Source organism: Antedon bifida, chromosome 2 (assembly GCF_963402885.1).
Source record: "Antedon bifida chromosome 2, ecAntBifi1.1, whole genome shotgun sequence".
Classification (NCBI taxonomy): domain Eukaryota; kingdom Metazoa; phylum Echinodermata; class Crinoidea; order Comatulida; family Antedonidae; genus Antedon; species Antedon bifida.
In genome coordinates this window covers 33,434,514-33,460,434 of record NC_136227.1, presented here as the reverse complement: position 1 = coordinate 33,460,434, position 25,921 = coordinate 33,434,514, and the positions used below count along the sequence as shown (strand labels likewise).

Here is a 25,921-nt window from a genome sequence, read left to right as displayed (position 1 = left end):
ATGTATTGATCCACATGATGTGTAGTTCAAATGACTGGCCATCTGACAAAGAGGGGAAAATCAATAGAACAAACGAATTCCCTCAGCAAGCCTGAATTACTGTACCACAGTACTACTACTACTACTACTAACAAGGATATAAATACTATACACTGTATACTGTAGACAAACACTGCTGGTAGAAAGTGGTACCATTGTAGGTCAATTAAACACTGCTGTATAAATAAGCATAATTTGTACTTATTTACTACATTATTTTATGGATACTTTTTACTTGGAAAATTTATTCTGCCTAGTACTTGCTTTATATTTTTTTTTATTTGCAAGACAGCAGTGTCCACAATGTTTAAGCTATCGTCCTGAATGTTTGGTCGTTATTACTGTCTACTTACAGAATAGTGAAAGAAAGAAAATAAGTGATGTTTGTGATGTTACAAAATTTAAATTATATAATTAAAAATCTGAGCAAAGTAATTTAAAATGTAGGCCTAAAAATGCTTTTTTTCTGAAAATATTCATGTATATTTGAAAAATAGCCAAATAAATAGCCAAACTATATTTAGGAGTTTATCAAAAAATACAATCAAAATGACATGGACAGTGAATGTTATTTAAATATTTCCAACCAATTTAAACATTATTTATAAATTAGGCTATCAACAATGAAATTATAACACAATATAATATAATACAATCTAATAATAACCTATTTTGCCAATTTAAAGGTAATTAGGCCTAGTTTGATGGGCCTGGTTTATAAAGGGAGATCTGGCGTTTAATACCTCTTCAAAGTCTTTCTTTCCCGCTAGACTCTGATATCCACCCACAATATATGCCAGCCTATTAAGGCTACACCGAGGCCTAGCTAGGCCTAGCCTAGCCTACGTAAAAGAATAAATCTTTCAATATTTACTCTTAGTATTTTACCTTTTTAAATATTAAAATATTGCCTAAATATCACGCACAATATATATTTAATCATAAAGTTAGCATTTAGTATAATTCTAAAATAATCTTTCTTACCTAAAGTTGTTATTTTGGCTATTTTCATTAAGTAACATATGTACGTGTAGGCCCAATGTTCGATCGCCTGTTTCGTCGTCGTTTTGTAGAAAAAGGATGATAATCGATCGTTCTCATTTCACACATCTAACGCGTTTCTATTGGTTTATTAGTCAATCCACACGCGTTTTCACACTCGTTTTGATGATGATTTAGGCCGTCTGGAAAGCTGAAGGCTACCAAGTAAGTGAACTGATAGAGGGGGTTTTATAAATATACTTTTTTCTGTACAGTGTCTCTGTTGTGCATGCTGACCCGCGAGATTTTGACAATTTGATTATCTTTGAAAATGTATAACTCTGTCTGAAATTATGACTACGACGTATCAGGTAATTGCAAATGAAGATAATATGTATTTATATTCCATAAGTGTTTCGTTTTATTTGTGGCTTTCAATCCCACAGTAGCTTTGCTAGGCTAGCTAGGTAGTGGAGTGTAGGCCAACTAGCCCTAAACTAATACTAATATAGTAGGCTAGATAGTAGACTAAATGTAGCCTAGTACTTCGTTAGTAGGGGCTAGAGGGAGGCCTAGCCCAGTTTTTTTTCTAGTAGTAAAAAAAGTAATACACACTAGTAGTAGTAGGGCCTAGTAGTAGAGTAGTAGTGTAGTGATTAATCTCAGTGCTAGCCTATGAATGATTCCTTTTAATTATGCCATTAAGTATTAGAACTAGTACTACTGTAAGTGTAGTATGTCTAGGCCCTCCTGGGCTTGCTGGGTTCGAGAGGAAGGTACTTTATGAAAATCGCATCGGAAAAAAGACATAACCAGGGAAAATTTTCATTTAAAAATTTTGTTTAGCAATATTGCTAATCAAACTGATTTTTAAGTCGAGAAACATAGTTTTGTATTGTATTTTTTGCTACACAATTTTCAAAATGTGTAGCAATAAGGTTGTTTTGTATAGCTTTTTGCTACGCTACACTGGCGAAAATGTTCCTTGATAACAGTACTAATACTAGTAATTAATACACTATAACCTACACTGTTTAGTACTAGGATTCCATAATATAGAATTATAAAATAAACAAAACAGAACTTAACGGAAAACATTTTGTATAACAGGTATTACAAATAATTAATAATTAGTCACTACTATACTAGGGCACTATTCAAATTTTACCATATTATTACATTTATTATTTCAAAATCCACAGGACCAAATACTGTATGACAGAAAATGCCAACATCTTACGGTATTTTCGCAGTGTTTTTCTCCATGTGGGAATCATTTGGTGACAGCTAACAATTATGGCACGGTTTCAGTCTTCAACTTGACAGCAGCACTGAGTCCTAGCGCAAACGAGAGTCACTGGAAACCATCTTTTTCTTTCCAAGGTAGGCCTAAACTGAAATATATTTCTGTACAAATTAACTATGAGAAATAAAGCTCTGTCTACACAATCAAACTTTATGTGACAAAAAATTGTGATGTGCCCATATATGGACATGATGAATGGTGTCATATCACTACCATATTTGGCCATATCACTACCATATTTGGGCATATCACTACCATATTTGGCCATATCACTACCATATTTGGCCATATCACTACCATATTTGGGCACATCACACTTTTTTTTTGCCTACATTTCGCTGACTCTTTGTCTGAATGAAAATAGTAAAATTTGCAAAATCTATAAATGCATGTTTTCTTCTATTTATTTAGTTTGCAGTGGACCTATTTACTCAATTGTTTCAACAGAGTTATTTTTAATATGGTAGGTAATAAGATTACAAGGAATCGACATTTAATTATTATTTATTATTTAATTATCAATCAATCGTTCCATTTTGAAAGCGCCATTCCAATGATCATTACTTATAGTGCTGCTCTTGTTATTATTTTGAAAACTTGACAAAAATGATGAAATAAAAGAAAAAATAGATTAAAATTAAAATATTCTTTTACTGTAGTGCAGGGACTGGTGATATCAAAGCATACAAGTGGACAGACATCTTAAAAAAGGTATATCATTTTTAGTTACATAAAAGTAAATTGATATGTCAACTTTTATTTTTAGACTCTATAATATTTATTCAATTAGAATTATTAATCAAGAAGAACAATTTAACCACACTGTCTTTTATTAGAGTTGTAAAATAGCTTGGACTTTATCCGTACCAACCGGCAAGAACCAATTTTCTGATCCAGAAGTGAACAGCATTGTCTACAACACAAAGGTAACATAACAGCTTATTTTATTGGACAACAACATCTTTATTAATAAACTGTCCTTCTCTATGAGTTTAAGTAGGGCAGGAGGTGCCCGAGTCCGGGATGACCGAGACACAACTGGTGCTGACCGGGGTTCAATTAGACCGATCCCTGGTTAGCAACAAAGGCGTATCCACTTACTTCAGTTTGGGTTTTTGTTGGCATGGTTGGAATCCCTTTTATCGTATTAGTTTATGTAAAGCACTTAGAGGTTTCACAACATTAGGTGCTATATAAATCCAGGATATTATTATGAGACAGAAATTGGAACTACATATATGATGTTTGATCAAAATCAGTTATGTTTTATTTGTTATTAGGATAATGTACTTTACTCTGGTTGTGGAGACAATAATAATTATTCATGGGACTTGGAATCCGGCACACTTAAGGTAACATATTTGGTCCAATTCCTCTTTTCTAAAGAGCTACATTGATTGACATGCACAAGTGAATCATAGGGCCCGTTCTGACTTAGTTAATTACCTGCTAAGTTAGCTTAATGGACTAATTATTGCTAACTTTGGAGGATAGATCACCAACTTACCTGGGTAAATATTTAAACCTGATCAAGCCCATATAAACTGTAATATAAAATAAACTTTAAAAAAAGGTGATGCAAACCACTATGCTTCAATATATCTGATAGCAGAATCTGAAATAAAACAAATATGGATCAGGAAAAATGGGACGAAAATGTATCTATTTATCCGTTTGTATTCATTGTTTTGTTTTTTTCTACAATTTCTAGGACACATTTTCAGGACACAGTGACTATATTCACTGTGTAGCATTATTCAACAACAGCAACCAGTTTGTTTCATCCTCAGAAGATGGTTCTGTCAGAATATGGGGTACTGTACTTTGCCATTTTTAGATTTTTTTACTAATAATAATATATTTATTTCATTCAAAATACATAAAATTACAAAATATATAAAAGATGTATACCAGAGGAGGGCAGATAACTGAGGAACAATTTCCTATTACCTAAAAGGTTTTGACTGCCCTTTGATATGATTAAACTTGTAAATTGTATAATAACCAAGCATGTAACACAGTCTCTCAATATTGTCTACACTATCGAACTAGTTTGACAAAAACAAGTTTGATGTGCCTAAATATGGCAGTGATATGACATCATCATGTCCATATATGGGCACATTACATTTTTTGTCACATAAAGTTTGATAGTGTAGAGGCGTTATGTTGGCCTAATATGTCTGTCTGTCCAGGAATTCTTGTATGTATTTTTATTGTGAGTTCAATGATATCCTGGTTGGGGGAGAGATTCCGACTTGAAGGTGTGCTTTACAGGTAATAAATTAATAATAAGTTTCCTTTTTTTTTTCCATTTATAAAACAGATTGCAGAGGAGGACGAGAAGCACAGCATGTAATAGAACCATATAAACATGAGGTATTAACATTTTACAACATTAACTATTATACACTAGAGAAGATACCATTTGGTCTCTATATTGGTGGATAATGTTCAAATTTCATATAAACTTCCCAGTACAATTTTTGTGATTTTGATATGCCATGGTGTATAGATATATTCAATAGAAAACATTTCTACTAATGTAAATATTAAATAATTTGTTTTTTTTTTATTATAGGAATGTTGCCGGCCTCAGATTGGTCGATGGGTGAGCTGCGTTAGTGTGGATCCAGGTGATGATTGGTTGGTTTGTGGAGGGGGTGTGGCCCTGTCTACATGGCATCTTCGATCGCTATCGACAACATGTATATACAACATTGGAAACGCGTCTCCACAGTGTTTACAATTTCATGACGATCTTGTAAGTTTAAGAATAGAATTTAATTCTTTTGATCCATTTAAAAAGGTATTGTCTTTAAATTATATTTTAATTTGATTTTTATCCAGATTTATTGTGGTGGTACACAACCTAAGGTGTCACATCTTACAATGAATGGCGAAGTTAAAACTCAAGTTCCATGTACACCTAACAGTGTGTTCTCACTTGCTATAAACACTGTTTCAGAAAATAACAAGGTACTTATATATAATAATTATTATTATTACAGTATTTCTTTTAAATACCATACAATCAAATTCCTATCATTGATAATCCTAACTTTAAGTAAGATATAATTTCAGTGGTGCGGTCTCTATTCTGTTTAAATGTAGAACGAAACATTATAAATTCTAAGCCAGTGGTGAATGAGTTTTCAACGCTATTAAGAAATTTTTACCTTAGTTTTAAAACTGTCATTATTGTGGTTACAGTTGCAGAGGTCCCAACATTAACAAGAGACTTTATAAAAGCATAGCCAAAACATAGATGGTGATATAATTTGTTACAATATTATTATCTATTTGATTATAGCACCCTCTATGGTTTGGCCATGCCTTTATGAAGTCTCCTGTTAAAGTTGAATTATATAAATATTTGAGAAGATATAGACATTTTAATATCAATTTTGGCAGCCATCTTGAAAACACTTTCCGGTCGTTGAAATCCTTGAGACTCTTTTTGTCTGTTATTTAGTACACCCAATACTACCAAAAATCCGTTTTTAAGCTGGCCCCCTTTTTTTGAGTTAGTTCTACTCTACTATATGCCAAACTATACAATATACTTGCAGTATTATTGTATTAGTATTTTAATACATTCTTTTCTTTTTACAGGTATTAAGTGTTTCAGGTAGCAGTTCACAAGTGGACATCTTTACAAATTTTGGTTACAGAGCATTTTCACTCCAAGCTGTACCATGAGCAGAAATAGCATAGGAAACGTTTTGTCAAGCTTATATGTCATAAGAGCTATAGCATAATTTCCTAAAATACTATTTTTCCCAAAAAAATATGTACCTCTTCCAAAGGAATCACTGTTTGTGAGTCACTGTTACCCATGACATTTGTGTTTTTTTTTAATGAATGTTTGAACAGTAAAACTATGGCATGTAGTATAGTATAGCTAACAGAATAAATTTACAATAAAATAATTCAAGAATTTTATTTCCATTTGTGTATTTTTTCTTTTCTATTCGGATTTTTTTTTTGTGGCTGGTTGTGTTTCAACACGAAACATATTTTTGTTAGTGAAACTCATTTTTTATAGCTCTAGTATGCATAACTGTATTCCATACAATGATTTTGCCTTAGAGACTTGTATATCATCAATGAACAAACTTAAACAAAATTATATATATAGTGTATTTTGAAGAACCCCATCATATTGAAATATTCTTCCAATTTAGAGACCAACTTTGTGTGTCCCTAATTCCAAACATTTTGAAGGAGATGCATTATTATCATCTTAAAAAGCTTAAAAAGACACATATAGCAGTGTATTTTAAAGAACCCCCCCTCCCCCCCCCCACCCATATTGTGTCCCTAATTCCACAAAAAAAAATCGATATTGAAGGAGATGTATAATATCATCTTAAAAAGCTTAAAAGGACAAATATAGTAGTGTATTTTAAAGAACCCCCTCCCCACCCCCATATTGAAATATCCCTCCAATTAGAGACCAGTTGTGTGTACATAATTTTAAAAAAAAACATGCTATCGAAGGAGATATATCATCTTAATAGCGGTCATCGTGTGTTAAGTCGCCATTGCTAATAGCACCCAGGAAGTTGGTAAATAGAAGCAGGTGCCGACGATATGCACTAAATATCACTTTAACACAGATCGATTGATCTTGTATTGTATAATAGCGAACAACCGCACAAACATAACATACCATTACAATTCTTAATCACGTTGAACGTTACACTAACCTTGATGACAGCACCTTACAACGCCATGGCCAGGCGGTTCGTAACCTCTTGTAAAGCTCTGTCTACACTATCAAACTAGTTTGACAAAAAAAGTGTGATGTGCCCAAATATGGTAAGTGATATGCCCACATATGGTAGTGGTGATATCTTTATGTCCATATGGGCACATCACATTTTTTTGATAGTGTAGACAGAGCGAAAGAAATAGAGAATGATGATGAATTTATTTATTTCAACAATGTTTTACGAGAGTGGTCTATCCAGCCGAAACTTATCATTAGAAACACTACAATGACAAGAACAATAATATAAAAATATGACTGTGGAAAACAATAGCATTCAACTAAATAAAATAATGAATAAATAATAGGCATTTTAAAAGAAATAAATAATGGATGAAAAACCAGTTAGTATTTCATTTCGTATTTGTTTAAACGAGACGCAATCCAGAGAGTTGCACTAAAAGTTAACGACCTTCTATATGACAACGATAAAAAAAGAACTTCACGTCACTGTTGTGAGTGTGAGCGATTCCGTAATTACGTGTGGACATAAAATATCTATGTACTGTATTTGCAGATGCTTGTTTTTAGTACATTTGATGGGTTTGACTTCCTGTAGAGAATGCCCCTGTGTCTGTTTGTACAATATCAAGTATGTAGGTCGGATTGATAAAAACAAACAAAAAACAAATTTTATAGGGCTAGAACATACAGGATGTTCTTATGATACCGTGGTACCGAATCGGGTGCCAAAAATGCAATTCGTGCAGATACACTTTTCCGAAAAAATATACAGGTAGTTTTACCGGTCAACAATATGAATAAACTATACAACATTGTAACAAACAATTAATTATACATACCAACCACATCTATTTATAGCATTAAAGATGTATTGTCCCCCAAAAACATCAACAAATGAAGATTAATAATATATGTCATTTTGTGGTTTTAACAAAGTTAATCACTTCCTACGAAAAAAAACCCCAAAAAATATGAATTTTTTCAGTTATAAAATGTCGAAATAAACGGTTAAATTCAACCAAAAACCCACTTGGCTGGCAGCCAATTTCACTATTTTTTGCTTTAAATTACAGTTTTTCAGGTAAATAACCCTTTTTCGGTTCAATTTTTGGTCAAAGTGAATAGCTATTATGTGAAATTAAAATGGTTTATTAAAGAAAAAATTAAAAAATATTTTTTTATTTTTTCAGGGGGACAATACATCAGTTCTGTAATGGCAGACTGGCGAACGATCTTTGATCAATCTTGACAGTCAACACAAAATACAGGGGATCGTGTTTTATAGATTTACCACATTTTTTCTTCTAATTTAAACCATTACAATGATGAAGTTATAAATAAAACAGTACACAAAAATAAATAGCCTATATCGAAGTAACCGAAGTCAGTTACCTATTTTAATTCTAGTAATTAATTATTTCGTAAATAAATGAGCCATTCTCTATTTCAGAAAACTTCGAATTTCTATTACGAACGTAACATTGTCGCCGTAAATAGTTTGTGTCGTGGAAATTTAGAATCAATAACACTATAGTTACAGGTTGATTACTAAAGATTAATTACGTCACAACTTGCTACTTTGTACACAAAAATGTCTTCAGATTTCTGTTAGTATGACGCGCGCGTAAGTCGGAATAATCAATTAGTGTATACAGGTGATAATACATCAATGAGTATAGTACATTAATTCATATAAAACATTAATGCAAAATGGGTATACATTAATTCATATAAAACATTAATATAAATGGGTATACGTTATACATACTATAATATGATATACGTTTGTAATGCTTTCAATTCGTTTGTATAGGCCCTATGACGAGTAGCTCGTAAAACAACAGGACGTAGGCCTACATGTTAGGCCTGTTTGCACAGACGAGTGGTAACGGTACGCGGTAAACAGTAAGCGGGAAAAATCTAGAATCTATTTTATTTCTTATGATCATATTTTACACAAAACTGTGAGCGGACAGACGGGTGGTTGAGCGGAAATCCGCTCAGGATGGACACAGATTCTAGTGGTTTTCCGCTTACCGTTACCACTCGTCTGTGTACGCGCAAACGCAAGGTGAACGTATCATAATAATGCTGGTTGGAATGATTTTTTGCGTCAATTGCCTTCCATAAATATAATTCTATAAGTTGTATTATGGACCTATAAATTAGGTCCATGGTTGTTTCATGTAGGCCAACTGTTTTTGTTATAGTATAGTTTTGACCAAAGCAACATGCACATGCGCAGATAATCTTTAACAAAACCTGGTGCACACTAATAAAACAGTATGTCAAATAGTGTCTGGGTACACCAGTTCTCAGTTTATTCTAAAGCATACACTTTAGAAATTTGTGACGTCACGCTTTGTGAAGAAATTACAAAAGCTCTATAATAACCTCAATAGAAAACCCTCAAAACAACGATTGATTAATTTGCTAAGAGTATACAACAACTGACTATAATACATCCAAGTAGTTGATCTGATATAATATCAAAGAAAAACATTTTGTATAGAGAGAAAGAGGAAATGCTGAAAGCGTCTGTATTGATCGTAAAACAAACCCACACCTTTTGTTTTGAATTTTAAAGAATAAGATAATTGTTTAGGGAAATGTAAACTATTGATTTTGTTAAACATAAGTATTATTAATTGTTATTTAAAATAATTTAAAAGGTTGTAAATATGCTATTATCCTGGTAATATTGTGTAATTGTAATAAAACTTAAGAAATAACTAAAAGGCATTCGTTTTAAATTTCAATTTAATATACGAAACGTGATAAAATGGATTTTGTGATGAATTTAGAGTATGCTGTAATATTTAAATAGCTTAATAATTGAATTGGATATTTTGTAGGCTTGGTTACTCTGCATACTGAGTAAAGTGAGTCAAGCGCAGCTAATTTGATGTGTACACCCGTGCCACCAAGGCGCCCGATCTTTGCTCTTGCGCACAATGTTATCACCGGTGAAACTTATATCCTTTTGAACGCCGCGGTGTTTACAATTTTAAGTAAACATTAGTGTAAAGCTTCGTTCACACACAGGATGCAACGCGTTGCGTTACGCGCAATAAGCAATTTGACCAATCAAGTAAACGCAATAATGTAGGATGGCACGGACAATAGGTCTATGCTTGAACGTATACTACTATGATTTATTTCTTTTTTATAGAATGAAATATGTGAACTACAAAATACAAATCGATTTTATTATTATATTATGTACCATGGGAACGCGTTTTACACGTTTTGTTTGAAACGCACACCGACAGAATCATCAAAAAAAAATTATAGTCATGACACTGTGTATTCAGGTTTATAATGAGTACGCACAGTACAACATATTTTGTTGTTATTACTGTAGTATTATTATTATTGATATTATTATATTCTACTACTAGCAATGTTTAATTTTACGATTCAAAACATTCCATATTGGACCTATTTGATAGTAAACACAGATGTAACGTAACTATCTATTTCGGGTTACATTTATATTATATTTATATTATAGGCCTAAATGTGTAAATAATGCCGGTTAATTTAAATATATACATTCATATATTAGGCCTATATAACACTATAAATAAATACTAATCAAGGTTATATATATTCTTGAGGCATAATATTTCTATTTAAGCATACTGAACATTGCACAACTTTATTTGTATACGGAATATTTATAAGTGCAATCATTTATTACTAAACATTAGACCTACTGTTTTCGCTGAATTACATAATTAAACAACAATTTTCTAATTAGAAATATCTATAACGGTCCGTGCAGTGGATTTCGATTGATATAAATCACTTATGAGTCTCAGCAACAATACTTAAGTGGAAAATAATTGTTCCAAGGTTTCATTTTTATTCTGATTGAACGAACTGTATTTTAAAGGGCAACCCTAGTTGAATAATGTATGTGCTTTTGGAAAGAGACTTAACTAGCTCTGGTCCTCCTTAAATACATATTTATTAAGGTATATTTATAAAACTAAAAAAAAATGGTAAAAACAATTATGTAAATCCCATCATCAGTGTAACGAGATTAATATTTTCATAAACGCACAATACTGAATAAAATATGTCATTGGAGAGAACTGAATTACAATACAATTCCCTTTAAATCAGTAAGAAATAACGTATTCTACCAGAAATAAATTATCGACAAAAATATCGTATAATATACAAGTATCTGTAACATGATTAAGATTATTAATTTGCATCATTTTAAAAGAACATAGGATATTAACAATCTAATAACATAGTTTTTCGAGAAAAAGGACTAATGTACCTTGTGTGTTTGTATTTTGCAACCCAATTTCCACTTAAGTAAACACTTATTGTATATTGTAAACTGCTAGTAGTTACAGTATGTTTGCACCACGCCAATGTTGTCTATTTACTCTTCCTTGTATTATTTAGCCGGCTTACATACATTCTAGGCCTACAACTCTACAGTCCTAAATAAATAACTTGAGATGCACTGACTGCGCCACATAAACTTAATATTGCAGCGGAAACTGTGATTACAACCGGGCCAAAGTAGTGTATAAGACTTCCCATGCATAAAGATAAAGTGAACTGGCCAACGAATACCATGCTCTGGACAACCGCTACATCAGTACCGATGCCTCGTATATGATGGCGTGTCGTCCCAGGAGTCTTGGACTTTTCAAACTGTAAAAAGGAGAGTTATTTTTACAAATAGATAACAACAACAAGCAGACTTTTATTTCAATGTTGTCATACGTTTTTTTTGGATTATGTTCATGAAAGATAAACAAGTTTTATGATTACTAAAAGTTCACTGGAGCACTTTCAAATCATAACAGAGTTTGTGAAAAAGTGGAAACAACCAAGAAACAAGAGTTTATTTAAATTTCACATGTTTTCCTCACCATGATGTCAGTATGATTCTTTTATAAGCACCCTGAAACTATTTTATGGGAAACTTAGAACTTACAATAGTTATGTCAGGAAAAATATATAAATGAAAAAACATAACTTACCATATTATTAGAATGATAATCTGCTAGAATAATGAATGGCATCGTAAACAATGTTGAGTACATTGCTCCGGTGGTGATTGACGCTAAAAAGGTCATCCATTTAGTTCGTAGTAGTCCCATTAATACCATACCAAATGTATAGATTAGTTGGTTACAGATATAAACTGGTTTAGCTCCTACGAAAATTAACAAAAACAGTTTTGATCAAAAGATATTCTATTTTTAGAATCCGAATGAGACGTTGATACTTTCAAGTGAAATTACAAACTATAGATATTAACTCGTCACCATGGCGAGTTAGATCATCCTTGTATATTATTATAACAGCATTGTGATAAAAAGTAAATATATAAAGATTTTAAGGTAACTTTTTTTTAACCTAAAGATAACATTATGATCCCGATATGAAAATAAGGTAAATGGTGGAGTATTGATAATTGAACGTTCATAACTACTTACCGAATCGTTTTACTAAATCCTCCAAAAAGTATGAAAATATAGAGCACGAGAGAGCATCAACAGACATGGCAAAGCTTCCTTTACGAACTCCTTCTTCGTAGAGGTCCAGCTCGTAAGATCCCTCTGGTGCTGTTGGTTCTCCTCCATACACTGCTCTTCCAACGAAATCAGTAAAGTATAACGAGTAACATAACAGTGACATCCAACAGAAAAGATTCGTTAGACAGAGAATTCGAAGTGAATAAGGCATATAAATAATAGATAAAAGGTAATCCTTCATGCTTCCAGTTTCTTGTTGAAATTCTGGTTCTTCTTCCTTTTCGCTGTTGTCATTACAATCACCGTTGAGCTGCGCGTATCCATTTCCTTTCTGAGTGGCTGGTTCGAGTTCTTGAGTTCCGTACGTTTTCTTATCTTCCAATGCGTTTAACTCCATATGTGTACCACCGTCTATGTTTTGATTTATTTCACGGGATCTGCTGTTGATTTCCTTCAGTGTTAGTTCTTTATCACTAGTTACTGTCAGACTTACAGCTACGATGAATATCACCAGAACTAGGAAAAAAGCTATATGGATCTGATCAAAGAAACCAGATGAAAAGTGTGTCCTTTCCCAAGGAATACCACAAATCATGTAGCCTACAAATCCTCCTAAGCCAGCCATCGTTGTAAAACTACTCAGGCCTTTTTGGTGATCTTCTTTTGGGACGATATCAATAAGATACGCCCGCGTTGGAGACTGTGCTGCATCAGCGCAGAAGTCTAGCAAAATAACACCTAGTACTGTCACAGCAATTGTACAAGCGTGACCTATAACCTCAGTTTCTGGAAAAGCTGTAGAATTTACAGTTACGTAAGGTGTACTTGTATTATAAGTAAAGTTCTCAGATGAACCGTAAAGGTATTCTACAGTCGTTGTGATGTCTGGCAGAATTTCTGCAGGAACGTCATGGCACAGAATTCCAAAAACTTCTCCATTTGGAACTAATATCAAACCAATGATGATTCCAGCTGATAATAGGAGAATAAACGGACGCCTTCGACCCAATCTGGATGAGCATCTATCACTGGCAGATCCAAGAATAGGTGTTAAAAAGAATCCTAATACCGGGCTAAGACACCACACCAAACTCATGTAACTTTCAGGTACACCAGCTTTTAGCAAAATTGGGCTAACGAAGGCTGTTTCAGCAGAGTAACAGAACTCAATACCACACACGGCGGCACTAAGTCGTAGTAAGTGAAGTCTCGTTGTCCTTTTTCTTGGAGTAGAGTCTGTCACATCACTGTCTGTAGATTGGACAATTGGTTGGGCATCTTCTGGTGCTTCCTTACAACTGAAGAAGCTTTTCAATCTCTGAATTGCCGCCATAACTTGATTGTATCGCAACTGCACACATTCAGCAGGCAAACATCAACTGTAAACAAAGCGAAATTATCATTATCATTTAGCAATGTTATTTTTTAAAGGTTTATACTGTAGTTGTTTAACCAATTATTTTATTGTCAGCAATCATAAATAATTTTAAAGATGATTTAATAGTAATATTTTCATGGTTCTTGAATGCTATAAATAACTTGCCGCAATTAAAGTACTATAGTCAAATACAACATCTTAAAAACATTTTTGTTTACAAATTGTTTTGGACAGTGGTAAATGAATCATCTTAGAGCATATAATACAATTTATCTTAATTATTTAAAGCAAGTCGCTTCAAGCGTAGTTTGAAGCGCGAAAGTGTTTACGCCGCAGTGTGAATAAAACCTCACAAACATTAGTGGGTTCACGCCCTTTTACTGACTCGCTACATTTGGGATCAACACGCAAGTTCAAAGCATCGGATAACATTCTATATCATTAAGTATTTATGGGAATATTAGGAGAGAATCGTAGAATCTTTGTTTCTGTTTTCAGGGTATACTGTATAATATACACAATTAATTTAGAAAGGAAATTAAATAACGATATGATGCCTTTCTTTATAATTCGTCACTCGTCACACGAACCGGCGAATCCGCAAAATGTCCATTTCGAGAAAATCGCGATTGTAAAAAAGGCACTTTTTGCACGGTCATTTCTCGCAAGAAAAAAAGCGAATGTCCATTATTTTTGTGGTAATTATGTAAAAATATATTAAATGAATAATTTTAAAGTGTCCATAAAAAAATTTACTCATTAATTAAAGAGTTATCACTTAATGAATACATTCGTCACTTCGTGTGAAGATTATTTACCGTGTAACTTGCAGCTAAGCGATATTCGACGCATATTCGTCACTTCGTGTGAACAAGAATCTTACGCAATGACTATGAAACATGCGGTATTCGCCGCGATTGCGTGGTAATGAATAGGCAGTCTCACGTAAACATCTTAGATAGGGCTCTAACGATAATAATATAAAGTAAACACATTATTCTGTTAAAAATGCAAAAGAACAATCACAAATCAGTTGCAAAATATAATTTATATAGCCTAACTGATAAAAAAACATCATTTTAACTTTTGTAAATAAAGCAAATACGTAAACATGGTTCATTTAATTAAATTTAATTATTAATTTATACATTAATTGATCTCTACATAAGGCAAGGCAATATTAGATAGTCAGAATAAACGTTTTTAATTCAATTTTCCCTTAGTAGTAGGCCTACGGGAACAGTTAAAACATAATTTAGACAGTCTATTGTACAATACGGCGTTTTCAGCATATTAGGCCTACAATCATTTAGCCATTCATGGCCAATATAGAATTTATTAAAAAACATTAAATGTGTTATCTGCCTTTTCTAATACAGTATCCATATTAAAAGGCTAATTTAAATTATTTACTAATTTAATGTGATATCGTAGCAATGTGGTTAGGGTTAGGGTTAATGTGGCATATCAGAAAATAATGTGCAGACTAGGCCTACACTATATAGTATACGATAGTATTTAGTATAGCCATGCCTCCAAAGATATTTAGTAACGCACTGATTATAATAATTATACTGTAACTATCTAATTTAAAAAGCAAGAACAAAAAATATAAATACTCTAGTCTAACATCAAAATATACGAATTGTTTAATAAAAATGTGTATACAGAAATGAAAGTTTGTTTCTTCTAAATAATAACGTTATTTATTCTCTAAAAAATTAAATATTATATAACATAATATTATAATAACATTGATGTAGGCCTAATCGTTACCGTACCGTTTCGTGTGTTGTCAGTGCCATAATTTAATTTAATGTTCTTGCTTAGTGCTCGAGTGAACGTACGAAAGAACAAACATCGAAACGTTGCATTAAATTTCCTGAAATGTATTTATATAATTAGCTTACTAAATAATTTATCAATAAACACATAAATCAGTTTTTACTGGGTAAAAGACTGTTCAATATTCTATAATCTATGCTCAATCTAACTTCGCGGGACTGAAAATTGGCCATCAAATAATGGAATGTTCCAGATATGCAATAAACCAATCAGATCACATGCAATTAGTGACGAATTGCATATTCGCCGTTTATTGAGGCGCGTAAACAGTGTGCGCGATGCGCGTTTTACTCACACGAAGTGACGAATCGATATTCGACGCTTCGTGTGACGAATGATTATAATATCATAATATATTCGCCAAATTATAATTAAAATAACTAATTAATGAAATAAAATACGCAGTTGAAATTTGCATCAATTGTTCTTCAGAATAAATACTTTCGAAATATACAAAAAAAAATTTCGCGCCAAAATGACGATTCGCCGGTTCGTGTGACGAGTGACGAATTATTGCAGGATCAATGACAGTAATACTGCATTTAACAAAACCAAAACCATGCCCAAAGGCTGGTTGTACATTTAATCGGCCATTTCACTACTATTCGTAAATTAACACATTACAATATCCTCTTAAAGTACAGCTAAAAATAATATCAACCAATTAAAGATGTAGTACAATTAATATAAAAAGATTTTCAACGAACAAGAAATACTACCTTAGTTAACATTAGAGCGTATATACCACGTCGACAATGCAGTGCTTATGCGCTCAGAACTATTAACAAGTTTTCGGCTTGTCTTATAAATCGGCAAGCTTAGACAAACATAGAAATCAATGCTTAAGTCATTAAGAACAGTGTTCTGTATTCATTACATTTTTTTGTAGTACATAATCAGTGTACAAACAGAAAAAAGCACCTGTCGGTACAGTTCTAAATATCCGGTTTTCATTCAGAGAAAATTACAATTTTCCGTTGATTTTATAGGTTTGGGTGATTTCGGCAGATGTCTGCTGCTAGCTGTAAGACAAGTTTCGTCAAAACGCAACACTATAATTGTATTTTTGACTTTTCAACATCTTAAAAATAAAGCGCCCTCGTTAAGTGCAATTTCCGTTCGTCATTGAACGTAATATAAACCGAGACTACTTCACAGGTTTGAGGGAGTACGTTTGTAAAGACTGTCATACGGGAAAGTGATCGATTTATTCACATCTCTATTAAGTGTCAGGTTGCTGTTAATGGCATCGAACAACTCAATTGACAAGAAATGTAATCATGATTAATTTACCCTCAATTTAATTGCACATTTAATGTGTAATTGTATCACTTTACCACTGCCTGTACACGAGCAACGTCTCAGACGTCTACAATTTCACTTTAAAAATCAAGTTCATGAATTCCTGCCTCATTTATTCATGTTAACTTAAAATATAGTGCACACGTAAGGGTTACTTCACTTGAAAAACAAGTTTGAAGATTAGTCCTAGTTACATTTACAAAAAAACACACAAGTCTTTCACGTAGATTGATATTGGGAAAACGTCACTACGGACTGCATTCTTATCGTTTTCAAACAATATAGCTACATGTTTTTCTTGTCTAACACAAATTCAATCCTGTCCACCCAGTAGCAAAGATGGACATGGTAGCACACTCAATAATTTAAATAATGGAAAACGCAGATGTAGAAAGAAATTCATTTTGTACAAGGTTTTCACTAAAAATGGCCAAAATAGAAGAACAATTTCAATTTATTTTTTAGTAAAACTTTAGCGAATCAATGATTAAGTGATGTGCACCGTAGTAGATCTGCATCGTTTGTTTTGTGTATAAGTTAAAAAAAAACACGTGTTGTGTACAATTCTTCAATATTCCATAGATATAGACATGGACCATTAAGTTTTCATACTTGCGTTGATAAAATAATAATATGAATAGGACGATTGAGCTATTGATATCATGATCATCGTTGATGATGCCCTGCCCATCTTGAATGACAGTACACTTTGTGTGGCCACACCACTTGACTTGTATTGTCTCGATTTCTTTATAATAATATTATTGTTTATATAAAAATTTAACGCTGTTAGCTCTTCTTCAGAGTGCACAAGTTGTCAAAACGGCAATTAAGACAGTGACGTTGTGTATTTCCATTTTGGTTGCTCTTCCATGGTGTGAAACTATTTTGACAAACTTTTTATTTTACTTGCTATGTAATAGAAAGGTGGCGGGTCTGTAAAGTGAAATCTTGGATGGTTATATTAATTACTTGCCATATCAAAGTCAGTTAAATGTTGACATGCGATCTAAATTCAGAAGGCGGGGTGTTGTGCAAAACGCCGCATGTAGTATGCTAACCATATGCTCTAACCGGGGAATCTACTCCTATCCATTCCGATACAAATCTGATAATAATCAATGTTTCCTTACATCGATATGTTTAGTTGTAATACTTATGTCTTTAATGTCATTTTTAATAATATATAAATCTGTTTGTTTTCCTTGTTCATTTTTATGTAAATCAAATGTATATTTTATGGCGATCCTGTATTGGTGCTTTTCTTTATACACTGTTGGATCTTGAATAAATAAATAAAATAAAAACAAATAAATAATATAATCGAATGATAACGATTGTATGAAAATATCAATGGTTAATATGGATGATTTAAATTGAGTTTATATTTATCTCTTGTCGTACTAAGTTTATATTTATCTTTTGTCGTACTGAGTCTAATTTTGTAACTGAAATATTGTATACAAATACTATTCTATTCAAGGAGGCCGGCCGAATTATGTTGTTGTCCGTATTTTATTTGCCAAGTTAAGTAGTTGATCAATTCCTATGTTTAGCTATTTTCTAAAAATAAATGCCAGAGAACATTATGTGTGGACGAACATTGCAACAACATAGCATTATCCAAACTAAAATAGGAGAGAAACCCCCCGGGATTATGATTGGAAATGACCCTGAGATTGTTCATGTCACAGTGAAGCGTACCTGCCATGTGCTAATAAAGGGCTTGAACAAATATGTCAACTATCACCATTCCAATAGTATTCAATGTAAATTAATACACAGTTAAGACCCGTAGGGTTCCCACGGCTCTCTTGAAGCAAATCACTGTTTTCAGAGCCAGATCAAACTTTCTTAAGAAGATACAACATTCTCGCGACAACTCTCTCTGGTAAGTTAAAACTTTCACTTCATTTTGAATTTTATTTTTGAGTGAACAGGTGAATCTGCGCCAATAGCAGTAAGCATAAGTAATTGTTTCTATCCTAAACATATGGAATATAATTGGATAGATATCCAATGTACTAAAACTTAATAGAAAACATCCATAGGCCTGTAAAGTTCTACCCCGTGTAATTACTTTTTTTAAAGTTGACATTTGAATATAACCTGATGTACTATGTATAAAACTATAATACGCTAAGTTTTTAATTACATTTTTATAATATTTAAAGAAAAAAATCTGATGGACCTGCGGGGTTTGTGGTTCATGCATTCACTGCGTTCGTATCAACATTATTTTAAAAGAATGTGATGTTATAGATGCGCGCCACGCAAATACGCGATATTTTTAGGATGTTCCAATAAAAGAAAACGTCCGTACATGGACAGCTTTCCGCTGTTTGATTGTTCCGTAGGGTAATATTCAGTGTTTCACATTGTCACGATGCCAATATAAACACGGATATAAAATAGTGTTTCTTGAGAATCGTAAACACGAATAAATCACGAAAACAGTTCTAATCGTAAAGCTTTTATTATTATATATATATTATTATGACTAGAACCACCACCACCAACAACAACACCCCCACCACCCCCATCATGTAGTTCGACGAATGCGTTCTTATGTTGATGTTATCAGGGAAATTAATTTCAGTCTTCCCTGATATTATACAAGAGATTGAAAAGTTTAGATTGCAAAAAGTGTGCGTACACTATATACCCTGTTTTCACTTTGTATTGGTTCGGTTTAAGGCTATAGGCCCAGATATAGATAATTACAATGATGATCATATTACGCTCGAGATCCGTTTTAATTTGTTTCTGTAGGCTAGATACCAGTTTTTCTTTTAAGTAATTATTATCTAATAACTCGTCAGTATTTCGTTCGGTACGGTAATCTCACAATCATTAATATTTCTCTTTCAATGAATTTATTTTAAAAAATATATAGGCATTTAGGGCCTACCCTTTGTTTATACATAAATTATACATTTTTATTTGCGAGGAATTGTGTTTTTTCGTAAGTAACTCAATAATTCGCAATAAATGTCGTTAACTTTTGTGTGAAATAGCCTATTTCACACAATTCGGGGACTAAGCATTTCTAAAGTTAAACAAAATGGAAAAAATAAAAGAAAGAGACACTCCTCTGTAACTGCTCTCAAGTCAAATTTTCGATAGGTCCCTACATCTTCATTTTAAAGGACAATTCCTAAACTAAATCTTTTAACAAATATTTATTCGTTTTTGTCTTTATTATTGAAAATGTTGACGTATCTCAATTAACATAATATTAGTTTAGAAAAGCAATTTAATTCTATTTTATATCTCAGATCTTAATTCAAATTATGTGTAAATTTATTTCTATTGGCAATTTGTTTGAAATATCCAGAAAAATCAGAAAAATCCGGGTTTTCTGTTACTGATTCCAAATATAGCCTAATATGGCCTAATCCATGGTTAGACTAGCCCACAGCTTTCAATAAATTTCGAATCAAAAATATTAAAGATTTAAATAAACACAGCTTTGTTTCGTATCCTACTGACAATAATCACAAGCTGGTGTATTTCTGTGCCTTTGTCCTGCTGAGTCTGTCTCAATGGACAGAATGTTAATTTCATTATAGTTTTACAATATGATGACCTCTCTTTCTACGCATGTTTTTCTTGAATGCGTGGTTCCCACTAGTGACGCAACGTAACGCAATCTACGGCGTATTGACGCACTGTGCTGTATTGCGTAATCACAAGTGGGAACCGACGACGCAACAGTGCTGCAAACATCGCAGGTTTGATTTCACGCAGGTGGGGGCAAGCACGATTATTGAAAGGGCATTTTCTTACGTTGCGTAGGTTGCGTTACGTTTCGTCGCTAGTGGGAACCAAGCTTAAAGACTGGGTGCGGGCAAAACATTTCTATTGATCATACATTCTAATAATTATTGATCTATAATTTCCCCTACGTATGGGATTTTTTATGCGCTATATGATTTTGTTGAAAACAGGCATTTTCTTATCAGTGGGGGATATTAAAACAGTAAAATTGCTATGCTTTTGTACACAAATGCTTTAAATAGAAAGATTCAACTTCAGATTTTTGTTTCGTGCTACAGCGAAAATTATTCAGTGTATACCCACCACTTTTTTGCACTTTTTCACTTTCTAGGGAGTCACCAAATATGGTGATATACATTATATTTTATTTTAATGATATACATTGCTTTTATAGCATAATTTTGCCAAATTTTGTATTTGATCATTTTAAGTGAAATTCATGTTTCCGTCGTAATTTCTGTTACACATATTTGTTAAATTTAACAAGATACTATATTTCAAATTCATGCCTGAGATTTAAGAAGACACTTTATTTTAAGAAAAAAAAAATTCCCCTAGGCTCAGACGTTTGTTCCTATTTTGTTAAATGTTATACGTACGGTAAAGCGTGGTTCCCACTAGAACGCAACGCAGCGACGTATTGACGCAAAGTGATGTATTGCGTAATCACAAGTGGGAACCGACGACACAACAGTGCTGCAAAAATCACAGGTTTGATTTCACGCAGGCGGGGGAAAACACAATTATTAGAAGGGCATTTGCTTATGTTGCGTAGGTTGCGTTACGTTGCGTCGCTAGTGGGAACCAAGCTTTAGGGAAATTCATAAACATGAGACAGACTAAAGACAAACTTTATAATAATATTAATTATCTTATATAATAAACGGTTATTTTCTCATTTAATGTTAGTTGTCACTTACAGTATTTTTTATAAACACGTTCAGCCTCAATTTATCATTTTATTAAGCTTAAAGCTTGGTTCCCACTAGTGACGCAACGCAAGGACGTAAGTGATTTGACCAATCACAAGCGATGGATTATTCGAACAATGGCTTGTCATTGGTCAACTCGCTTGCGTTGCGCCTCTAGTGGGAATTTAAAAACAAGTGGCACATTTTCCTTCCGACAGCAGTGATAGAGAACAAGCATTTTGAACCCCGGCAAATCATAATGGGTCAAATCGATTCGAATATGTTGCTTAACATTGTTTGCCCGTTGCCCGAATGAGATAATGATGTTTGCATTCATCTTATGCGACGGCTATCGTATAGTTTTATCAAAACACGTATGCTTGTAACAGCTAGACGTGTTTGTTTTTAATGTTTGATATGCTATGAGCCTAAAGCATAACAATAACATATCAGTCCATATCACGTTTAACACGTTTAATGTTTATTTGGTGCCAAGAAGCGGTACTATAGATAGAAAGAGCTGATTTCGCAAAACTCATTCTGTTTCACCTATCTTTGGCGTTGCAGTATAACAGTACAAGCACAATAACAATGTAGCGTAGTAACACTTTTCTTGTAAACGCGCGCAACTGTGGAAAAGGATTTTTTCACAACGCTCGTTCTGCTTCACTGATCTCGGGAACAACGATTCTCAAAATGTGATAATAGCTTTTTAGTCGCGAGTCGCGTGCAAACGCGACTCTACATCTCACTATATCGGTCGGTTGGTCGGTAAGCACTAACTCAAATTTGAGCACGCGACTGCAGCCATGTACATGGCCTTGTTTGAGGAGTGAGAAAAAGTCGAATACGGATGTATTAAAGTTCTTGAGAGACCAATACACAATTGTATGTACAACTTGATCCGTAAATTTGCTATTAATTTATTTTAAAAATTCAGAAATAACCAAATTTAAAATGGTAGAAGTTTAAAATACTAAGTACTAACAATAAACAATGGATGATAATGTGAAGGTATCGAATGCTGATTTGCAGGTTAGTATAGTGTTAAAACTTAGACTCCTAACGGAGTCTGTGCTTTCTTGAGTGACCTGGTTTGGAGTCTGTGCTTGTGCCTGTGACCTGATCTATTTATATTTGATCGTGTCTATTCTATGTATAATGTCAATAATAATATCAATGTTTAACTTTGCACCCTTATTGGATGTGAAGTTATGAATACGTTTATGTTGACCATTTGAAGTACCACCACGAATTGTGATTTGGTAGGCCTATAGAAATATATGTTGACGTCTATCAAATATGCCTTTCATTGTTATTGTAATAACAAGCCTATCATGTACTTGATACCATTAATCTACCATTTTTTTACAATATACTTTAATAATGAAATTGGGTTCCGAACGTATCATGTAAGTAGGGTTAAAACAAATATTGCACCTTGTTCGTTTCACGATAGTGTCCCTTAAAGGGTCTCTCACACCTGTTCCGGCACGGTTCCGGTCCGGCGAATCGAACATCAATGTTTCGTTTTCACGAAGCTCCACGCGGGTATGCGCCAATCGATATGCGCGTAGCCGCGTGAAAACGAAACACTGGATTTTTCGTCGCCGGACCGGAACCGTGCCGGAACAGGTATGAAAGACCCTTAATAGCGGTGTCCCCTTAATAGTGGTTCTATACTGTATGCTTATAATTAGTGAGGAATTTTACAACAAATTAATGTTCTATACAAAATTTACCTCTAAGAAGAAATACAACATTGCCTTTAGATCGTAGACCTAGGCCTACACATAAATACACGACGCACATTTTTACATAGGAAATTGTTCCCTATTCAAAGAGTAGACTCAAACAAATTAAAGTGCTCATCTATACCATTATTTGTATAGCTAATGGAGTCGATTGTCTCAATTATATCTTTAATGAACCCAACATTCTCTCAATTATTATTTTTACAACTGTGAATACTAAACCTTGGTATAAACAAATATACGTATAGTTATCGATTCCAAGAACGAATTATTAAAAATACGGAATTGAAAACCTACCGTAAGAATGTACTGCGTCGTCCAGCAGCTTTATTTCAACGTCAAGAGTAAAATAAACATTGGTTACAGGTGTGGAATTTATAACATCTATAGTACTCCCACACTCGTACCTATTAGCACCGCTCAATTCTGTTTGTAATTGGGGGAAAAAATCAGTATTTTTTATGTATAGAGGGCGATATTTTGATGAGGGAGTTTTAAAATGTTTACATACACATGTTCATGCAAATAAACTGATTCATAGGCCTTATATCCAGGGGTGGACCCAGGCGTGTTGCCCTAGTGGCCCGGGCAACACCCTTAATTTCATACTAAATGTTGTTTCTGCCACTAAATTAAAATTTAAGTGCCATTTCATCGTATACAATATCCATATAAAGTCCAGTCTGGAAGGGAATATTTGTAAATTGGCAGAATACATAGCAGTCACCAATAGGTATACTACTATTATTATTTACTGTACATTTTATAGTGGATAAATGAAAATGAACTTTGGAAATTGTGGTTTTAATTAACTGCTGACTTATTTAGCATTTAATTCAAAATAATACAATTTAACGTTTTCCTCAATATTTATAGCAGCAGCTTCATATTTTTGTTGTCTAACTTTTTTAAATGATTAATTGGTAATAATAATTAATTTACATTAATTAATTATAGTTACTAGAATTTATTACCTCCATCGGGAATTCCCCCTCACATTCGCATCAAACGCAAAAAAAGGGCACCTTTAAAATTTAGGGGGAGGGGTGGGGGCGGGTATGACACGGACCTTGATAGGCTTAGTCATAAAGTAGTTACAGAGTTGCAGGGTATTTTATCGTTGTTGAGCGTCAGCGTCACAGATTACCTCTAATGGATCAAGTATTCACATATGAACTTTTCGTCAAAAAAAAATCATTTGCCATTTATCATGAATTGTACGTACCATTTGCGGCCATCTAGGGGTGTCATTTAACAATTCGCTTCGACACAGGCCACACAATGGGGTCCTGTGGCTCAAATACTCAGTGTCTTTGAGAAACCCTCTTAAATTAGTAGGCCTACCTTGTAAAAAAAATTGCTGGGTTGGGATTGGTGGAGCGGTAAAATAGGAAAATGAGCTCCATTTATAAACCCATCAGCTCCAACATTAACTCCTCAGCACTTTTGCACTGCATATTTTTTTTAATGTAATTTTTTTTATTTTATTCAATGTTTTTTGTACAATGTAATTTAGCCTATAGACGTCGTAAACAGTGGCAATGGGGGACTACTGGTTGGTAGGGCTTTTGACGATAGGTGGCGTGCTTCTTTGTCAAGGTGTACCGTTTTCAAATGAGCAACCAATTGATCTCAAAGATCAAGATGTCCAGAAAGGAGTGGTAAGCATTACATTTTTATTATAATGACTTCGTATTTCTACTTTGTATATGAACTCAAATATAAAGATGTAATCATAATATTAATTCAGTTTTCCTTTTATTTCTATCGCTTTGGAGAAATATGCTGATTGGTAAAAGCACTATATAAATATGAGACCATTAACAAATAGTTGTTCACCTTAATTATGTAATTCAATCATTTTAATTTCCAATTTCTCCAGGACTATCTCCAAATGTACGATTATTTACCACCAATAGGAGGGTTTGGAACAATTACTAAGAAGACATTTAAGAAATCTCTTAAACAAATGCAAAATTTTTCCGGACTGAAAGTGACGGGGAAACTCGACAACAACACCTTAACGTTGATGGCTAAGCCAAGATGCGGAGTTCCTGATCCAATCAAGGTAGCCGCTAATGGGCAAGTGAAGAGATCGGGCGGCAAACTGTCGGTGCGTGTTGTCCGCGCTGCGTTCACAGGCGGCAAATGGCAAAATAATAAGATTACTTACAGGTAGGACATTTCTTGGTTTTCTGCAGCTTAGGCAATTATTTTAGTCCCTGTCTATACTTCGTTATGGGTGGAATAAGTCTGTAAATGGTGGGCTCCCCGCTGTTGATTGTAAATTCAAATAAAAGATGATCGAACATTACTTACATATTCTCGGGTAATGTATTTGACTATAGCCGCCCTCACCTGCGACCTGTTGACTTCT

The 25,921-nt window shown here is 33.4% G+C and overlaps 5 protein-coding genes across 14 annotated transcripts in view; 3 read left to right on the top strand and 2 right to left on the bottom strand.

The window, feature by feature from the left end:
- LOC144834739 (uncharacterized) overlaps positions 1 to 1,141 on the bottom strand; it is a 31,053-nt gene extending 29,912 nt beyond the window's left edge. For all 6 annotated transcript variants that reach the window (XM_078689643.1, XM_078689648.1, XM_078689646.1 and 3 more), the window contains exon 1: positions 1,024 to 1,141. The gene's annotated coding sequence lies outside the window, so the exon portion shown is untranslated. The remainder of the gene's footprint in view (positions 1 to 1,023) is intronic.
- LOC144834764 (large ribosomal subunit protein mL44-like) overlaps positions 1 to 25,921 on the top strand; it is a 186,910-nt gene that overhangs the window by 138,434 nt on the left and 22,555 nt on the right. The window lies entirely within an intron of this gene.
- Positions 1 to 25,921, top strand: part of LOC144834760 (stromelysin-1-like) — a 203,435-nt gene that overhangs the window by 173,123 nt on the left and 4,391 nt on the right. The window contains exons 1-3 of one of the 2 annotated variants that reach the window (XM_078689676.1): positions 18,829 to 18,990; positions 25,061 to 25,205; positions 25,427 to 25,719. In XM_078689676.1, coding sequence (XP_078545802.1) covers positions 25,086 to 25,205; positions 25,427 to 25,719 — 413 coding nt within the window. In that variant the 5' untranslated portion in view covers positions 18,829 to 18,990; positions 25,061 to 25,085. Of the gene's footprint in view, positions 1 to 18,828; positions 18,991 to 25,060; positions 25,206 to 25,426; positions 25,720 to 25,921 lie in introns of those variants that run through there. The other variant, XM_078689675.1, reaches the window with a different exon arrangement.
- LOC144834763 (THO complex subunit 6 homolog) lies at positions 1,281 to 6,271 on the top strand. Its single transcript, XM_078689680.1, has 11 exons — positions 1,281 to 1,391; positions 2,223 to 2,403; positions 2,738 to 2,789; positions 2,986 to 3,037; positions 3,163 to 3,252; positions 3,607 to 3,678; positions 4,038 to 4,140; positions 4,653 to 4,705; positions 4,908 to 5,090; positions 5,177 to 5,305; positions 5,942 to 6,271. Exons 1-11 carry the CDS (start codon positions 1,374 to 1,376, stop codon positions 6,026 to 6,028), a joined length of 1,020 nt encoding a protein of 339 aa, XP_078545806.1. The 5' UTR covers positions 1,281 to 1,373; the 3' UTR covers positions 6,029 to 6,271.
- Positions 10,029 to 25,898, bottom strand: LOC144834758 (membrane-associated transporter protein-like). 4 transcript variants are annotated; one of them, XM_078689670.1, is made up of 5 exons: positions 25,864 to 25,898; positions 23,842 to 23,970; positions 12,536 to 13,953; positions 12,077 to 12,252; positions 10,029 to 11,744 (listed from the first exon to the last, which is right to left on the bottom strand). In XM_078689670.1, exons 3-5 carry the CDS (start codon positions 13,905 to 13,907, stop codon positions 11,520 to 11,522), a joined length of 1,773 nt encoding a protein of 590 aa, XP_078545796.1. In that variant the 5' UTR covers positions 13,908 to 13,953; positions 23,842 to 23,970; positions 25,864 to 25,898; the 3' UTR covers positions 10,029 to 11,519. The 4 variants fall into 4 exon arrangements, with proteins under 4 accessions (XP_078545796.1, XP_078545798.1, XP_078545797.1 ...); XM_078689672.1 differs by lacking the exon at positions 23,842 to 23,970 and having other exon boundaries at positions 25,864 to 25,892; XM_078689671.1 differs by lacking the exons at positions 23,842 to 23,970; positions 25,864 to 25,898 and adding an exon at positions 25,718 to 25,858.